At 40.7% G+C, this 17,651-nt stretch overlaps 2 protein-coding genes across 2 annotated transcripts; one reads left to right on the top strand and one right to left on the bottom strand.

The window, feature by feature from the left end:
• Nucleotides 1-1,027: 1,027 nt before the first annotated feature.
• LOC129767390 (probable arginine--tRNA ligase, cytoplasmic) lies at nt 1,028-3,464 on the top strand. Its single transcript, XM_055768252.1, has 5 exons — nt 1,028-1,220; nt 1,276-1,413; nt 1,474-2,880; nt 2,935-3,241; nt 3,303-3,464. The coding sequence occupies exons 1-5, from the start codon at nt 1,176-1,178 to the stop codon at nt 3,410-3,412; spliced, it is 2,007 nt and encodes a 668-aa protein (XP_055624227.1). The 5' UTR covers nt 1,028-1,175; the 3' UTR covers nt 3,413-3,464.
• A 5,704-nt stretch (nt 3,465-9,168) lies between these two features.
• On the bottom strand, nt 9,169-10,098 carry LOC129765435 (transmembrane emp24 domain-containing protein 2). Its single transcript, XM_055765758.1, has 4 exons — nt 9,870-10,098; nt 9,635-9,816; nt 9,424-9,576; nt 9,169-9,359 (listed from the first exon to the last, which is right to left on the bottom strand). Exons 1-4 carry the CDS (start codon nt 10,003-10,005, stop codon nt 9,210-9,212), a joined length of 621 nt encoding a protein of 206 aa, XP_055621733.1. The 5' UTR covers nt 10,006-10,098; the 3' UTR covers nt 9,169-9,209.
• Between the last annotated feature and the right edge of the window lie 7,553 nt (nt 10,099-17,651).

Here is a 17,651-nt window from a genome sequence, read left to right on the forward strand (position 1 = left end):
CATTTTCATTGGCCCTCTAATATATATATGCCGTCAAATATATATATTTATATATGTTTATATGTTTATATATATATATTGATTTTATATAAAAATATATTTAAGAATGAGCCGTCCTTCAAACTTTTGTAACTAAGCCTGTAAAAATAAACAATTTATAAAAAAAAATATTTTGCTTTTGGTTTTCTCCTAATCGGCATGATTATTCCAAACAACTCAATATTTCCCAAGATTTATGAAGTTGAACGAAGAAATATCATTGGCAGTTGAAACGTGGGGACTTATTATTGAAGCTCAGACGAGTAAAGATTTTGCAATAGTAAACTGGTTTTAATAGGATGATGAATTTGCGGATCAGTTAATTGAAAGGGATCATATATTAGGCACTGACTTACATCTATTAATTTTGTTGCAATTTCGGAGTTGATTTTTAGTTTTTCCAATAATGAAGCACTTGATTTCATTGTCTGATTTTCGTGAAAACTCCAATAGTTCAGCTGGGTTGCGTCCGTTTATGATAGAAAATGTTCGAGATTATATTCACATGTGAAACTTCACGGATTGTTGTTCCCCAATGTTGTTCAAAGAATTGAGAAGAAACTGCTACTTTTAATTTACATACAATACGTTTACATAGGATAAAGAATAGAAACAAACATAAAATTGTATTTAGGCGCAATTCAACTATTTTTCCTATTATTTTTTTGAAGAAATGGAAAAATGTCCACGTGGACAACGTAAGGATGGGTGTAGAAAATGTCCATGCTTGCACGCGGAGGGAGAGGGGTGTCTGAAATCATACTTTTTCTGTCCACGTGGTATGTGGACAGCCCCATAGATAGACTCCAGAAAAACAGTAGATAGAAAAAATAACACAAACAACTTTTTATTCTTAACTATTATTAATTCAAAATTTTTACTGCTAATTGATGTTTTTAATGAGTAGAAACAAGATATTGTTTCGTGTGGTCCTGGCATCCCTGCTCCACATCTTCTATTTACTACTTGCTCGTTCCAATCTCGGTATTGACCTCCATCGGAATCCTTGCTTTACACGTTTATTGTTTTCATTGAATGTATAATTGGTGACTTTCGTTAGTTCGCCACATTTCTCAAATTTTATCTAGTTTGAATAGATAAATTTGAACATTTTATATTCTCAACAGCGATATAGAATGGATACTGATAATCGAGCAGAGTTCAGGCGGTTCAAGAAAGTTGTGAGTTATGTCCCTTATATTACCGGCATGAATCTAACCTCGTGCAAATTCCAAGGAGCACGAAATTCGTATTTTACAGACAGCGATGGAGAACATACGGAACAATATTGATTTGGATGAAAACAACGGCGAGCTAGCTAAGCTCCAAATAGAAAATGTTAAGCTCAAACATAGACTGGATATTCTTAAAAGCGTATGTATCTAACAAACCTGTTCGACATTCGGTGGATCACGCAATAGTGCATCTTTTCAGGCAATCGAAGCAGAAAGGAAGCAAACTTCAAAAGGTTCTAGTAATTATACTGGAACGATTTCTATTCTCGACCACCTCAATGAGTTATTCACTCATGCTATTGCCACTGCATTTCCCCAAGTTAGCAAGGATGTTCCCACAGTGATAACCGTTTCAAGTTCGGCGAAGTTTGGAGACTATCAATGCAACAATGCAATGCAAATTGTTCAAAAACTGAAAATGCTTGATGTCAAACTAAACCCACGAGAAGTAGCAACGAAAATAATGGAAGCCTTACCAAAGTCCCATATTATTAGTAAAAGCGAGGTGGCCGGTGCGGGGTTTGTGAACGTTTTTCTAGACAAATCATTTGGAGCCTCAGCAATAATGGCAATCCTTAAGAACGGTGTGCAACCGCCGACTTGCGAGAAGAAACGTGTCATTGTGGATTTCTCTTCGCCGAATATTGCCAAAGAAATGCACGTGGGTCATTTGCGTTCAACAATCATCGGCGATTCAATCAGTCGGTTTTTGGAATATCTAGGTCACGATGTTCTTCGATTGAATCACGTCGGTGACTGGGGAACTCAGTTCGGCATGTTGATCGCCCATCTGCAGGAACGCTTCCCTGATTATCAGAACGTTTCACCCCCTATCGGTGATTTGCAGGCGTTCTATAAGGAAAGCAAAGCAAGGTTCGATTCCGATGAACCCTTTAAAAAACGTGCATATGCATGTGTAGTTAAATTACAAAGTGGCGATAATGAATCATTGAAGGCATGGAAATTGATTTGCGATGTTTCGAGGAAGGAATTTCAAAAGGTGTATGATCGTTTGGACGTAAAGCTCATTGAACGTGGCGAATCGTTTTATCAGGAAGGTATGGAGGAGATTGTAAAGGAACTAGCAGATTCGGGTTTCCTGGAAGAAGATGATGGTAGGAAAATTATGTGGGGTGAAAATAAAGAAGGAATACCATTGACTGTAATAAAATCCGATGGTGGGTTTACCTACGATACATCGGATATGGCCGCCATCAAACAACGGCTCCACGAGGAAAAGGCTGATTGGGTAATCTATGTAACCGATGCTGGGCAGGCCACACATTTCCAGACCATTTTCTCTTGTGCTCGCCGTGCTAAGATTCTAAACCCTAGCTTACACCGAGTAGATCATGTTGGATTCGGTGTTGTGCTGGGAGAAGATGGTAAAAAATTCAAAACTCGATCCGGAGATACCGTGAAATTGACTGAGCTGCTGGATGAAGGATTGAAACGCTCATTGGATAAACTCGTGGAAAAGGAACGCGATAAGGTTCTGTCCCAGGAAGAAATGAAATTAGCGCAGGAGTCTGTTGCAAACGGTTGCATAAAATACGCCGACTTATCACATAATAGAAACAACGAATACATTTTTTCATTTGATAAAGTAAGGATAATTATGTCTTATTTCTACAATAGATTACAATGTTGTTTTTCGTAGATGCTTGAGGACAAAGGTAACACGGCTGTTTATCTATTATACGCATACACTAGGATTCGTTCGATAGCTCGTAATTGTGGGGGAGATTTTGCAAACAACATAGAAAAAGTCATCAATAGCACAGAGCTAACATTAGAGCATGAAAAGGAATGGAAACTATGCAAAGTGTTGCTCAGATTTACTGATGTAATGAAGCTGATCACAAAGAACCTCTGTTTGCATCATCTCTGTGAGTTTGTATACGAAGTCAGCACTACTTTCACCGAATTTTATGACAGTTGTTACTGTCTCGAAAAAAATAAACAAGGTATGAATAAATTGGATTTAGTTCAAGTCGATAAATTCAGAACTTAATTCGTCAATTACAGGTGAAATAGTCAAAATCAACGCTGGGCGAGTGCTACTTTGTGAAGCAACATCCAGAATCTTAGGGAAATGCTTCGACATTCTCGGATTGAAGCCGCTACAAAAAATCTAAGATACATCTAGAATTCAATAATCAGAATGTTATTATACACGTTCGAAACCGATATTTCAATTCCTGATAACATTTATTTATCTTTTTTTTTATTTTTATCCGAACATAGCTCACTCATCTATGAAATTAGGTCAAAAGCAACACCTGGATGACTAGATCAACTCTGTTTGCAAATCCAACAACCGTACGCTAGGTCTATGTTTTTAAGTTCAGAACTCCGGAATACGATGGTCTCTGAAGCTCCAGTCCCACTCGTTGAAAAGTGTCGTCATCACCCGCCTCTTTAGTTGTTCATCACGGATTTCACTCCTTATCAATACATTCCGGTCTCAGAGGTAACTCTTTACTTCTTCATGAAAACGAATTTCATGGAAATGAACCTGTCTTATCTTCTGTAGATAGGGAAAACATGTTGCAGAATTAGAATATTGAATCAACGGTCTAGATTTTCACTTCCGTGGTTTCCTATGCCATCAACCAGTTCATTCCAAAAATGGTATGTAAGGACCATGCTTACCCCATGGTCCAACTGCACTCTCAAGCGGCTAAAGTCGATTAAGAGATCGATGCTTAAGAAACTTTCCAAGGACCGAAATTCCTACACAAGCAATTGTTTCACACTTATCTGATTAGAATTCAATTTAGTTTGAAAGCAAATCCCAAAATGTTTTGTGGTTAGATAGGCGAACAGTGGAAGGAAGTAGGATTGTCTTCAACCATGAAGCTAGGTGACAAAGAAGCATCCTACTACCAATGATCTTTTGACGTAGGACCACGTCTTTCATTTCTATACCGGGGTGTAAAATCAAAGTTTCGAAAACGAAAGCGTTACGCCGGAGACCGAGATTTTGAGCGTTAATAGCTCCTAAACAAGTGAACGAAATGGTATGATAAACACTTCATTCGAAAGATAAAATGTCTACGCGTTATATACTTGTTACTTTTTGATCCAAAAACTTGTTTCAATAGTCTTAAAATTGCTTTCAAAACAGGCTATTGGAGTCACCAATCGGTATATAAGCGAGCGCCGCTCGGAAATCCACTCAGTTATAATTGAACAGCGATTGGAGCATGTTGTCGCTGTTGTGATGAAGCTCTTCGTTTATCATGAAAGCGCGGATGAACGGTGTCACCAAGAGCCTGTTTGTGCATCTTAGGCCAGAAGGGAATCCATCAGAAGGAGAGTGATGCCACAAACGGTTCCCCGGGAAGAGATAGGAGCAGCCGCCACACACACATACACGCGCGGAACTCTTCGTTTGGATGCCATTCAGCATCGAGAAAATTCCGGGAAGATTCAATCGTTGCTAAAAATAATCTGCAAGTTCCCCTGGGAAATGAAAAATACATTCATTTTAATGTTGTCTATTCATGTAACACTGCGACCAAATATTTTTCAATTAAGTGCTATTAACAGGTGGTTATCGAGTTAGCATTAACCACTGGTGGGCTTCGAGTATCGAGGAAAATCTGGAAAGAACTGATCGTTGCTGAAAAATACTCTGCCAGTTCCCTGGGAATTGAAAACGCACAAAAAGCATACTTAACACTTTGCGGACCGCTCACGAGATTTCTCGTGTTTCGCGTTCTGTCTATTACGGATGGATCACGAAATAACCCGTGTTTTCTGCACTTGCTGGATAAATCCTTAGTTTGCCAAGAATCTAACAAGGCCTACCGATGGCTCACCTTCGTCTCATCCACACCGAAGGAAACGATCTCATTCGTGGAATCCGAACAAATGAAGCGTTCAAGTTTGGTCCAAAACGTGCGGTCCTTAATGTGTTAAGCGATATTCTGGTGGTAAAACGCATTTAGAGGCGAATGAACTGAAAAGTTAAAAGTCTCTTTAATTCAACATCATCAGCAAAACGCATTCATTTTTTGTGAGGACATCGACAAGACAACATCGTTACTGAACGAGCTGGACGAGCTGGACGGCGAGGGATCGAGGGATTCATTACCTGGCCTGACCTGACCTGAAAGACATGCAGTTTGTTTGGAACTGTGAGGGAGGGCAGAAAAGCCGAGCCATCAGAAGGAGAAGAGATGCTGACCAAGAGAGTATCAGCATCGAAAAACTGTTCCCCGGGAAGACGTCGAAGCAGCCGCCACACACAAATACACGCGCGGAATTTGTTTCGTTTGAATGCCATTCAGCATTGAAAAAATTCTGGAAAGATCTAATCGCTGCTGAAAAATAATCTGGGATTTCTGGGGTTTCCCTGGGAATTGAAAAATACATTCAAGCGAAAGAGTTTATTGTAATGTTTTCTATCCATTTAATACTACGACCAAATACAACTGGTTTTGTGATTTTTCAATCAAGTGCAATTAACAGGTGGTTATCAAGTTAGCATTAACCCTTTCCCGTACAACATCGAGTCTCACTCGTGGGTACTTGAATAATATAGGGCGCTAGAACGCTCAGCAGGCTAGTGAAATCACTTGATGTATGACGTATCAAATAATACGAGAAGGGATTAACCACTGGTGGTGAACTTCGAGAAGAATCGAGAAGAATTCGGAAGGATGTCATCGTTACTGCAAAATAATCTGCCAGTCCCAGACCAGACTTGAAAATTACATTCGAGTGGAAGAGTTTATTTTAATGTTTTCTATCCATATAATATTGCGACCAAATATATTTAGTTCTGTGATTTTTCAATCAAGTGCAATTAGCAGGAAAGCTTCTGAAGATTATTCTTCCCCATCAGTAGAATATTTTTGTATCCACTATTGGATGCATAAACCTTGTACCTCCAACGTAACGCTCTCGTTTTCGAAGTCTCCCAAATATTCATTTATTCATTCATTCAGAATGAATTCAGATTCAACTTCAAACAAATGATCACTAAATCAACGATAGTCCTACGTCACCATTGCGGTTATACCATAGATATAACCCGCTTCCTGTTTTTAAGGAACGTTTCTCAGCAGTTTTCATCGAACCACTGCGACCATTAGTTTGATCTATTATGGTGCACTCCAGTTTACTATATATGTGCTGTCAGTTCGTTCCATCACTCAGGGAATAAGTGATAGTCACACTAGGACTTTGTATATACGATCAAGAAGGTATAACTTTCTTTATGAAGTTCTTCACCTTTTTTGGTTCAGCAGACCATATCTCATTAGGCGTAAGAACATATTCATTCCCATACGACAGATTCGTTTACCGGAGTTAACTATCAATAACGAAAAAATAGAATATGTGCAAAAAGCTGCCAATCTTGGTGTTTATTCGCGTCTTATTTCAGATTATCTAGATTTTCTAGAATAACACATTTACAGTGGGACCTGCTGGGATGTTCATTCCATTATTTTTTTAAATTTTGACGCTATGTCGCTTTATTTAAGATAATTCATTTCGGTTCTTACTATCTTAGTGACAAGTTACAGCCTTTTAGAAGTTCCAGAGTCCATCATTTTGTTATTATTGCTCATAACTCCTCTCATTACAGCAATACCTTTTTCGTGCGTTCGATTAATTTATGGAATCAACTACCAGTGGATATTAAATCTATTCATTTAGCAGCAATATTCCGTCGGCAATGTATGAACTGGTTGAATTGAGCGAGTTATCTTGAATGGGATAAGCAACAGTATAGCCAGGGTGGCCACTCAATTAAAATTTTTAAATTCTCGACTCTTAAAAATTATAATTTAATAATATTCTGTCGTTAGTTAAAAATTGATTTTTAAAATCCGAATTGCGATAATGTTTTACTTTATTGTTGTTAACGCTGGACAAAAATAGTTAGCAAAAATAGGAGCATATGAGACGAGATGAAGTAAATAACACGAAGCAAGTTACCCTTTTTGAATGACCTTGAATTTGACTCCTTTTTCTTTAAACTGTGTCCCATTTTTACTCCAGAGCCTTGATTTATTATAAAGCCTTCCAATACATGCAATACTTCCGGGTTGCAGTAGATTGATTTCTGTGTTTCAAATCCAACCAGTGATCCGGATTCCACCTTCAGTCGTTAGGGCTTCATAATTTTCTCCATAACAGATCTTACCAGTCCCGTTAGGCCATCGAAAGGGAAGGAACCATCGGTACCTCTGTTTGATATTTTTGCAAAAACGATTTATCTGTTGATGCTGCAGTAATAGAAAAAGTAAGTTTCGGTTCCAGCAGCCTTTCATTCACAGCATTGGCGACAATCTCGAATACATTTGACCGGAAAACTGATGTAAAACTCCGCTTAAAGTTTGGATGGCTTTCTTTAAGCTTATTCTCGTCTTGTTTCTTTGCCTCACCGACAAACCGTCTGAGGTGGGGTAACATTTGAACTGCACGTCCCGCAATACGTTCGTTCTCCACCTAGTGATCATCACAAAGCTTCAACGGAAATACAGTTAAGTTATCCAAATTCGATTCGTTTTTTCTCAGCCCTTCCGTGGAGGAATTATGAACCGTATGGAGTTCGTAACTTCCAATGTTGAGAATTTCGTATGAAAGGTTTGATTTAAATTCTTGAAACTCACTTGTAAAATCATTAAAAATTTTCCAGTTTACTCCTGGGCTATCCATGTAACATTAAATTACTTTCTTCAACAAAGCAGGTTTTTTTTGAAAACAAAGATTCTCGCTGCTCAGAAGGTCGTAACACGCTAAAACACATACAGTAACATTTTAGAACTAAAAAAACACTGAGCAAACATGAAGCAATTCCCGACTTTTTCCCGATGGATTTTGATTCCCGCATTTCCCGAATGGGTGGCCATCCTGTATAGTGGATAGGGTTTACATGTATTGCTTATTTTGGATTGGGTTTTTTTAACTTCCAATGTTGACTGATAAGGATGTGGTATGAACAACGCTGAATCCGATTGTAGAATTTTTATAAAAGTGAACCCTTACTCTACAAGTATGAATAAACAAATACAATACAATACACCCTTTCCAATAATCCACATTCCACAAAACTAATCACCAGTACTAATAGCAAACCTCGAACGTCTTGGTTTCTCTGGTACGCTACTAAGTTGGCTAAATTCTAATCTTGTTGATCGTTCAATGGCAGTGAAAGTAGATGATATTATATCTGAACATTTCTTCGTCACGTCCGGTGTTCCTTGCTTATTTCTGCCGTATTTGAATGAAGTCAGCTTTGCACTCAAATGTTTCAAAGATTCGTACGCATATGATTTCAAGCATTACCTCGATAACTTCTTCCGATGGTGTGCAACAAACCACATGAGTTTGAACGCTGATAAATGATCCGAATGAGTTCAACATTAATATACCTCGTACTCTGAGAACCCATGATTCCCTCCGAATTCTTACATTTCGTACTAATTGTGGCCAAGCCTATCAGTAGTACGTATTGTTGTTCAATCGCTGTTTTAAAGCTTTCGACTATCATTTGCCTCGTCACATCAATAAGAGTAGGTTCCGTGGGGTGCTTGGATATACTAGCCTGATGCTTTAGTTAGAGTAAGTCGTCTTTTTGTAAGGATCAAGATTGTGTCATTTGAGCTGTATTTTCGGTTGATGCAAAAGATGAGCAGGTTTTATGCTCATTTTAGAAAAAAGCTTCAAGCACACTAAAATGGGATTTTCCCTGCTCCAAATAAACAAATCTTGATCAGAATATTCCTTAGAAATTACTCCAATGCGAATTTTTATATTCTGTTGTTTTATATGTCAAACAATTCAAAATGAATTCTTTCAGAATCCTCCCTGTAGGATATTTTTTAAGGATCAGAACACCCAATCTAAGCAATGCACATTGAATAAAAATCAATTAACACACAGATAAGTAGTCTTATTATTGCATCACTATTCTCACACAACACGCTTAACTTCGAAGAAGCGTTTCAAGTAATACACCTGACCGACGGTCATCGCCAAGAGTACAAGAGCCTCGAACACAGACCACATTACAACACGGGAATTTGTGCTTTCATTAATTGAACGATGGATTCGATCTCGAACCTGCAAATATATAACTAGCTCTAGTATTCATCTTCTAGAATATTTATCTCTGAACTCATCTTACATGCATGTAATCCTGTTCGTGTTTAATACTGGTGAGAGTCCCTGAAAGCTCTTTGATCATATCTTCCAGTTTCGTGTGTCCGGCTTCACCTTCATTCACTGCACCGATGGTTCCCTTGGGAGCATCTCCAATTTCCATTGAAAACATCACCACCTGGTTTCAAGTACAAACTATTAATGTACTATTACTAAACAACATGTAAATAACTTACCTTTGGCGTTAACGTTGACATTTTGTTGCTAAAACAGTAATGATAAAGGCCGCTCTCGTAAGCGGAGAAAGTATATTTTCCAGAAGACTCTTTTTCACCCTGGTAAACAACTTTCTCATCCGGTCCAGTTATACGAACTTCGATATCCAAGAAGCCACCCTCGACCGTTTCGAACATTAAACCTAAACACATTGCGATTACTGCTTATCCATTTTATGAGTGAATATGAATGTACCTAATTTGGAACCGGACTCGGCTCTATCGAAAAAACATTCCTCCGAATGGGCATCCACGGTAACGAAATATCCGGAACTTAAATGTGAATATTGCACAATTAATAAAATTACCCCAAATAATGCCAATTTCAGCATTTTTCACTATTTGAAGATAGTTTTCTTAGGAAATAGTCTACGCCACGTAAGGTCGCTAATAATGTTGGATGATATGAACATCCAGGTATGAATGCGATTGACTTGAGTTAATGTGTGTTGCCGATTTATCATCAAGCATCACGCAATAGTCTCGCAGAGATGCCAAATATATTAAAAAAATATTTATAAAGTTCATTATGTCCATTATGTCTTCTTTTTTCAACTAGAAGGTTCATAAATTCGTATAGTGCGTATAGATTGTACTGCAAAGCTCTGATATTATCCAACGAAACAGCAATTATTTCGCAAAAATAAGGAAATATATACATATTATAAACGATTTAACCGGCACCCTAGTTTATTTATTACTGTTTGGCCATTATGAATATTCAAAAAAATTGTGATAGCTGCTTTGGTAGTCCTACGTCAGAAAAATTATATGGTTTTGGTAAATAACACAGTGTCATGAAAGTACGAACGGTACGATTAATGTTAGTACTGTATCCTTCAAACTATACGTGTCAAAATGTTATATCATTTCATAATTCAGAGTGGCAATCAATTTCAATTTTCCGATTTGTATGGATTTGGTTCCATGGCCAAATTGTTAGCGTAACCTATTTCATATCAGGGATTTTGGGATCGATTCCCGTTCTGGCCGGGGTATTTTTCTTAAAAAATGTTTCTTTATATCTACACTAGTAAACGTGTATTCTTTAACTTTCCACCCAAAATGCATTGAAGGCGTTTTATTTGACATAGGAATCTCAATTAATTACTGATAAAAACTACGCTAGTAGTACTACGTTGAGCCGGGGAAGTTTTTCTAGGAACGTTCTGAGGATGGGTTTGGTAATCGTATTATTTTTTTTATTGAGCTCGTCAACAGTCTGGGCACTACATCCGGATTTATTCGTGCACATGTTTATCTTATCGATACATATGATGAGTGTCACAATATCGCATTTTCGGCAAAAGAGTATTTCTATTGTTCCATTAAGTGCCATTCACATACAACATCACCGTCACGTTTTCGTCACGTCACGCCACGTAACCCCAATTAAGTGCGATTCACATACAACATACACGTCACGTTCACGTCCCGTCACGTCACGATACGTCAATGATTCTACCATGCAATTCTCATGAAAACATTCACATACACCAGCAACGTAACGACCCGTCAGCATACGTTCAACGAAAACGACCGGCAGGGTTTGTAGAAAAGAATAATTGACGGAGACGGACGGCTCGTTTTGGTTTTTGTCTGGGCTTTGTGTCTCGGCTTTTGTTTTGATTTGGTTGTACAGTAATTTACATCTACATCGACATTAAGCTAATTGAACAGATCTGTGATGCAACACGTTTAATTAGACATTTTCACCTCTAGTTGGACATTTTTGTAAACATTGAGTTCGGGGCCCAAATTATGGCCCCACATTGAAAGTCGCCACCAGTCGCAAATGTCCAATTACTGGTCAAAACCGACTCCAATGCGACACTAAGTGGTGCCTCAGCATATCGCTTTATAAGTAACTTACTGTACTTTTTATGCCAACATATCTCCTAGCTCCAAATTTCGGAGTGAAAATCATTCGCGACTAGTTAAAAGAATTATTCTATTTATTATTATTGTTGCATAAGGGTCGGACTACGGGGTTTAAGCATTTAAATAATTGAATTCAATAATTCTCATTGAATTTTTCAAAATTTAGAACTGATTCTAGGCATGCTGATTTGAAAGAGGGCATTGCAATTTAAATTGTTGTAGGTGGCGACACCATGAATAAAATTAAATAAATCATTCGTTTGGCATTTGAAGTGACGGTGTTGGTGGAAGCATTGACTGCATGTGTGAATTGGTGGAGACGTTGACGGAACGTAGACGGTTCTTCTCCGTAACGTGCTATGTGAATCGCACATTATTCTCCCATGCAATTCTTATAGAGACATTCACATACATCGGCAACGTAATGACCCGTCAACGACCGTTATAAGAAAACTATCGGCAGGAATTGTAGAAAAGAATTATTGACGGAGACCGGCGGCTGGGTTTTTGTCTGGGCTATGTGTCTCGATGTGTCTTGTTTTGATTTTGGTTGTATTTTGACGTAGGATTACATCTTTCGGGAACATATTGGGGTACAAATTGAAAACCGAAAATCGAGCACATCGTGAAAATTGTCCAATTTCAAACGCTTATTGCTCAGTCATTTCATGATGGATTGATACAATTTTTGCGTCAATCGATTTCGGCACTCCATAACAATTTTTTTATATTGAAGGAAATAATATGTCATGAAACTAACTATCGAACAATTGTAAAATCTCAACCCCTATTCTAACGGAAATACCCACTTCTGATTGGTCGAAATTGACGACACATGCGGCGGGTCCCTAACAGAGACATCAAAACCAAGCTGTCTGGGGGGAATTGGCATTGCAAATACATGAAAGTAGGGGGAGCTTTTGTTCCTACCTCGGGCACCTTAGACATCAAAACTAAGGTGCCCGAGGTAAATTGGCATTGCAAATATATGCAAGTCGGGGGCATTTTTATATTGGAAGTAAGGTGAGTGATACAATTAATTCTTACAAATAAAATTTGAATATGAAACTTTAATGTTGCTTGCTTCGTGAAATCTCTTATCAATGACCGATCATGTATTGTGAAAAAATTAACACAAGGGTAAGTGTAAAATGCTATATGGTAGCAGTTGTGTGAAAAATGATTTGATATATGAAACGACTTATTTCAATTTTCATAAATAAAAATCAAGGTGTGTTCCCGCTCTAGAACGGGTCATTTTGTTTAAGCTGTCTGTTTTGTTGTGTTCATTTTCACCCAAGGAAAATTTATACGGCGAGAAAAATTGGAAAAGTGAAGAAATTTTAGAAAAAGTGATTTCCCATATGCTCTACATATAGTATTAGGTGTTGCTAGTCCAATTAAAATTCGCATTGTGTTGAATAAACACAAAACAAAACAAAAACAAAAATTTATAAAAGAAAATTACCTTTTCCATTTCAAATATATTTTCTCTATATTGAAGTGATGAGAAAAATTGATAATTGTGTTTGGTATTGATAATTATCTTATATTACATTGGTGATTTTTTTACTTTATTTCATCCATAACACAGAAGGGATCTCGTCTGTGATCACAGAGGGCGGTTTTCATCATATCTCATTCCACTTCGATATCTTTTATCTGATACACACCATCCGATGACTGTTTACCATCCTTCTGTCATCATCACTCGGTATACACTGGTGGAGTGAACAAACAATACTAAACAACCAAACAAAACGGCTTCTTAGGGTCATCAAATCATTATCAAAGAGTATAACTATGTAATTCTTCACACATATCAAAAATCAACAAATAGCCTATCGGAATCCTACGTTAACTATGCGGTCGTGTCTCGGACACAACCCTCCTGTGACTTTTTTTTATGCTAACATATATCTCAGTTCCAGATTTCTGAGTGAAAATCATTTGCGACTAGCTGAAAAAAACAGTTTATATAATATTATTGTTGAAAAAGGATCGGGACTACGTGTTTCAAACATTTTCTTGAGTGGTAACGATTTGGAAGATTTCAGGAAGCTTGAAATAAAGACGACTAGTCTTGAGGAGTGAAACTAGTGAAGTGAACATTTAAACAAAATAACAAACTAGGTTGCTAGGGGTCTCAGGTTGGTAGTCGGTACAAATAAACATACACTTCAACACCCCCTCTCAAACAGTTAATCCTAGGTTTGACCGTAGAGCCTTGAAACGGGTAGACTCCAACGGCTTGGTAAATATATCCGCTATCTGATCTTCGGTCTTGATAGGTTCGATTTTTAGGGATCCAGACGCCACGTGATCACGGAGGAAGTGATGCTTGACGTCGATATGCTTGGTGCGCTTCATCTCCAAATTTTTCGCCATGCAGATGCAGCCCCTGTTATCTTCGTAGATGGTAACCGGTGCGCTAGCTTCTTGCAGATCCTTCAGAACTCCGCTCAGCCAAATCGCTTCAGTTGCCGCCAGACTCAGAGCTACATATTCTGCCTCGCTGGATGATGTTGCTACTGTCTGCTGCTTCTTGCTACACCAGGAGACGGGACATCCGAACACCTTGAACAGGTAACCGCTGACAGATTTCCTATCGGTGACATCGGAAGCCCAATCCGCATCCGCGTACCCGACCAATGGTACGCTCGATTCCTCTCGCCGGAATAGTAGCGTCATACCTCTGGTTCCTTGAATGTACCGGATCACGTGCTTCAGTGCTTGCCAGTGTTGAGTCGTAGGGTTTTGCTGGAAACGACCCAGATATCCAACCGGAAAACATACGTCAGGTCGAACACACAGCATGAGATACATCAGGGATCCCAATAGCTCGCGATATGGTTCGTCAGTGCGTTGGCCTGTCGGTTCCAGTGAGAGGCCTTTCTCCATCGGAACTCTGACCGGATTGCAGTCATCCATCCCGAAGCGTTTCATCAGCCGATTGATGCCTGCGTTCTGCGACAGCTTCATTACACCAGCCTCATTGTTGTAGTCGATTTTTATGCCTAAGAAATGGCACAGGTCACCACAATCGGACATCTCGAACAGCTTGGCCAGATCACGCTTCAATTGCGCAATCGTTGATAGATTCCGGCCCACCACCAGAAGGTCATCCACGTATAGAATCACGATCAGCTCATCATTGGGAACCAGCTTCGTGTAGAGGCAATAGTCGTGCTTGGACCGAATGAAGCCCATCTTCAGCAGCTCTTCGTTGAAACGCTCGTTCCAACATCTCGGGGATTGCTTTAGGCCATACAACGACTTGACCAATCGACAAACTTGACCAGGCTTCGCTTGAACTCCATCCGGAACGGCCATGTAGATGGTTTCCTTCAAACTTCCATGCAGGAAAGCAGTCCGTACATCCATTTGATGAAAATGATACTTATGATGAACTCCGACGGCCAGCACAGCTCGGATTGTGGCCAGCCTTGCCACCGGTGCGTAGGTTTCCTCGAAATCTTGTCCCGGCTTTTGGAGATAGCCCTTCGCCACTAAACGTGCTTTGTAGCGAACGGGCTTACCATTGTCGTCCTCCTTTAGTCTGAAGACCCATTTCGATTTGAGGGGTTTTACGTCAGCCGGGCACGTCGTTAACTGCCACACGTTGTTCCTCTTCAGAGAGCCTAGTTCGCTTTTGACCGCACGTAACCAATCCTTGCTGTCATCTCGTCCAGCTATCTCATCATAGCTTTGTGGAGTATCTATGAAAAGTAGACCGCCAGAAGTTGCTCCGTAACCGGTAAAGTAATCAAATAACTTACCAGGGAGCGTGCGCTCCCGTTCGCTGCGCCTCACTTGCGTTTGTCCGTCGGACTCGCAGTGTTCTGGTTGCGAAGGGAGCGCTGGTGGTGTCGGATCGTCAGGCTCGTCTGGTTGAGTTTCAACGTCGGACTGCGGATCTTCTTCTTCTTGGGAATCGTCACCTGGTTCTGCCACGTCAGCTTGTACATCTTCAGCTTCCCCCTCTTGTTCAAGCGGGAATACGACGACCAGGGGAGCTTTTGATGATTCATCTGGTTCTGCACCATAAGGAAAACGTGTTTCGTCAAACTTGACATCTCGGGCTACGATGATCTTCCGTTGCTTTCTGTCCCAGAGCCTGTAGCCATTAGGGGCATACCCCATCAAGACTACCTCCACGCTTTTCGGATCGAGCTTCTTCCTTGTCTGGCTTGGAATCCACGCAAATGCCTTGCATCCGAATATGCGAACCTTCTCTACACTTGGCTTCGTACCGAACCACAGTTCAGCTGGCGTCTTTTCACACTGGAGGCTTGCCGTAGGACTTCGGTTCAGCAGGTACACTCCGGTGTAGGCGGCTTCAGACCACAAATTCTTTGGGACCTGTGAATCGAAGAGCATAGCACGTATCTTCTCGATGAGCGTCCTGTTGAAACGTTCAGCTACACCGTTCTGCTGGGGAGTATAAGCGACCGTTGGCTCCACTTGAATGCCTTTGGATCTGTACCACGCCTTCTGTTCGTTGGAGCAGTACTCCCTTCCTTGATCTACGGTCAGTCTGGAAATCGCCTTGCCTGTCGCCGCTGTAGCCATTGCTTCGAACTCACGGAATTTCTCAAAAACTTGGGACTTCTTCTTCATCAGGTAGATAACCACGAAGTGCGTGTGGTCGTCGATAAAGGAAACAAAATATCGTGACCCGTCCCACGCCGGTGGATCAATAGGACCACAGACGTCCGAGTGGATTCGTTCCAACACCCGGGTTGCTCGCTGTCTAGTTCCGCTGAAAGGTTCGCGGCACTGCTTACCTTGTACACAGGGATCACAGAACTCAATGGCCTTTGGTTTCACGTTGATGCCATTCACCATGTTGTGCTGCACCAGTTTTGCCATCGCCTTTTCATTGAGATGGCCAAGTCGACGATGCCACAATCCGCTCGCCTCTGCATCGCACATGTTTGCTGCCGGTGGATCCACGTTTATTTCCAGCTCGTACAGACTGCCCTTCAAATGGGCCGTGGCAATCACTTGGTTCTCCTTCCGTAACACTGCGTGACGACCATCAAACAGCACCGAAATTCCAGCAATTGCCAGTCGTTTAACGGACATCAGGTTATCCCGTAGGTCGGGGATATACAGCACCTCGTTGATATTTACTCGAACACCTTTGTTGCTGCAGCCATCGATCACGCCCTTCGTTCTCGCCACGAGTGTTTCGCCGTCCTTGGCAACTTGAATAACGATCGGCTCAGCCAGTCTTGAAGACGACGAAAATACCCTGGCATCATTAATCAAATGGTCACTTGATCCAGAATCCAACTTGAAGGTGACCTTTTCGCTCTGCCGCCGGCCAGATTTTTCACGGTTGACCATAAAGCTCACAGAACCGCTTCCTGAAGCTACGTTGGCCTCACCGTTGTTCCTCTGGCGGCAATCTTTCTGCATGTGTCCCTTCCGGCCGCATTTGTGGCACTTGCCTTTGAACGTTTTCGGTTTAACTTTACCTTTTTCGCCGATGAACGCCGTTGACTTCTCCACCACATCATTGTGCCGGTCACGCTGCTTCACCTCCTCTGCCAGGAGCCGCTGCTTGACGGTATCGAATTTCAAATCTTCGTCGCCTAGGTTTTCGAGCGCCGTGATTAACGGATCAAAAACTTCCGGAAGAGTCCCAAACAGCGTCACGATCAAATCCGCTTCAGCTAACTCTCCGCCTGCCTGTTTGAGCTGCCGAATCAGGTCTTCGAAAACCACCAGATGACCACGCATGGAATCGCCTTCCTTCATCCTCAACCGTCCAATCTGCTTCCGAACCAGGTTCTGCGTCACCAGAGACTTCTTAGCAAAGGAATTTTCGAGAGCTTGCCACATTTTTTTCGCAGAAGTTTTATCTCGAACGATTTCCAGGCAGTCATCGCCAAGGAAACCGATCAACAGTGACTTCGCTTTTCTGTCCGTCTCGTCAAATTTCGTCTTCACCGCGGCCTCCGCAGTGTCCGCTGGGGGATCATCTGTCAACGTCTTGACCACTCCTTGCGCGTCCAGGAACATCCGTACCCGGAAACTCCAGTTGTGAAATCCAGGACCTCCGCTGAACTGGGGTATTCCGTGCACCGAA

The sequence above is a fragment of the Toxorhynchites rutilus genome, chromosome 2 (genome assembly GCF_029784135.1).
Source record: "Toxorhynchites rutilus septentrionalis strain SRP chromosome 2, ASM2978413v1, whole genome shotgun sequence".
In the NCBI taxonomy this organism is placed as follows: domain Eukaryota; kingdom Metazoa; phylum Arthropoda; class Insecta; order Diptera; family Culicidae; genus Toxorhynchites; species Toxorhynchites rutilus.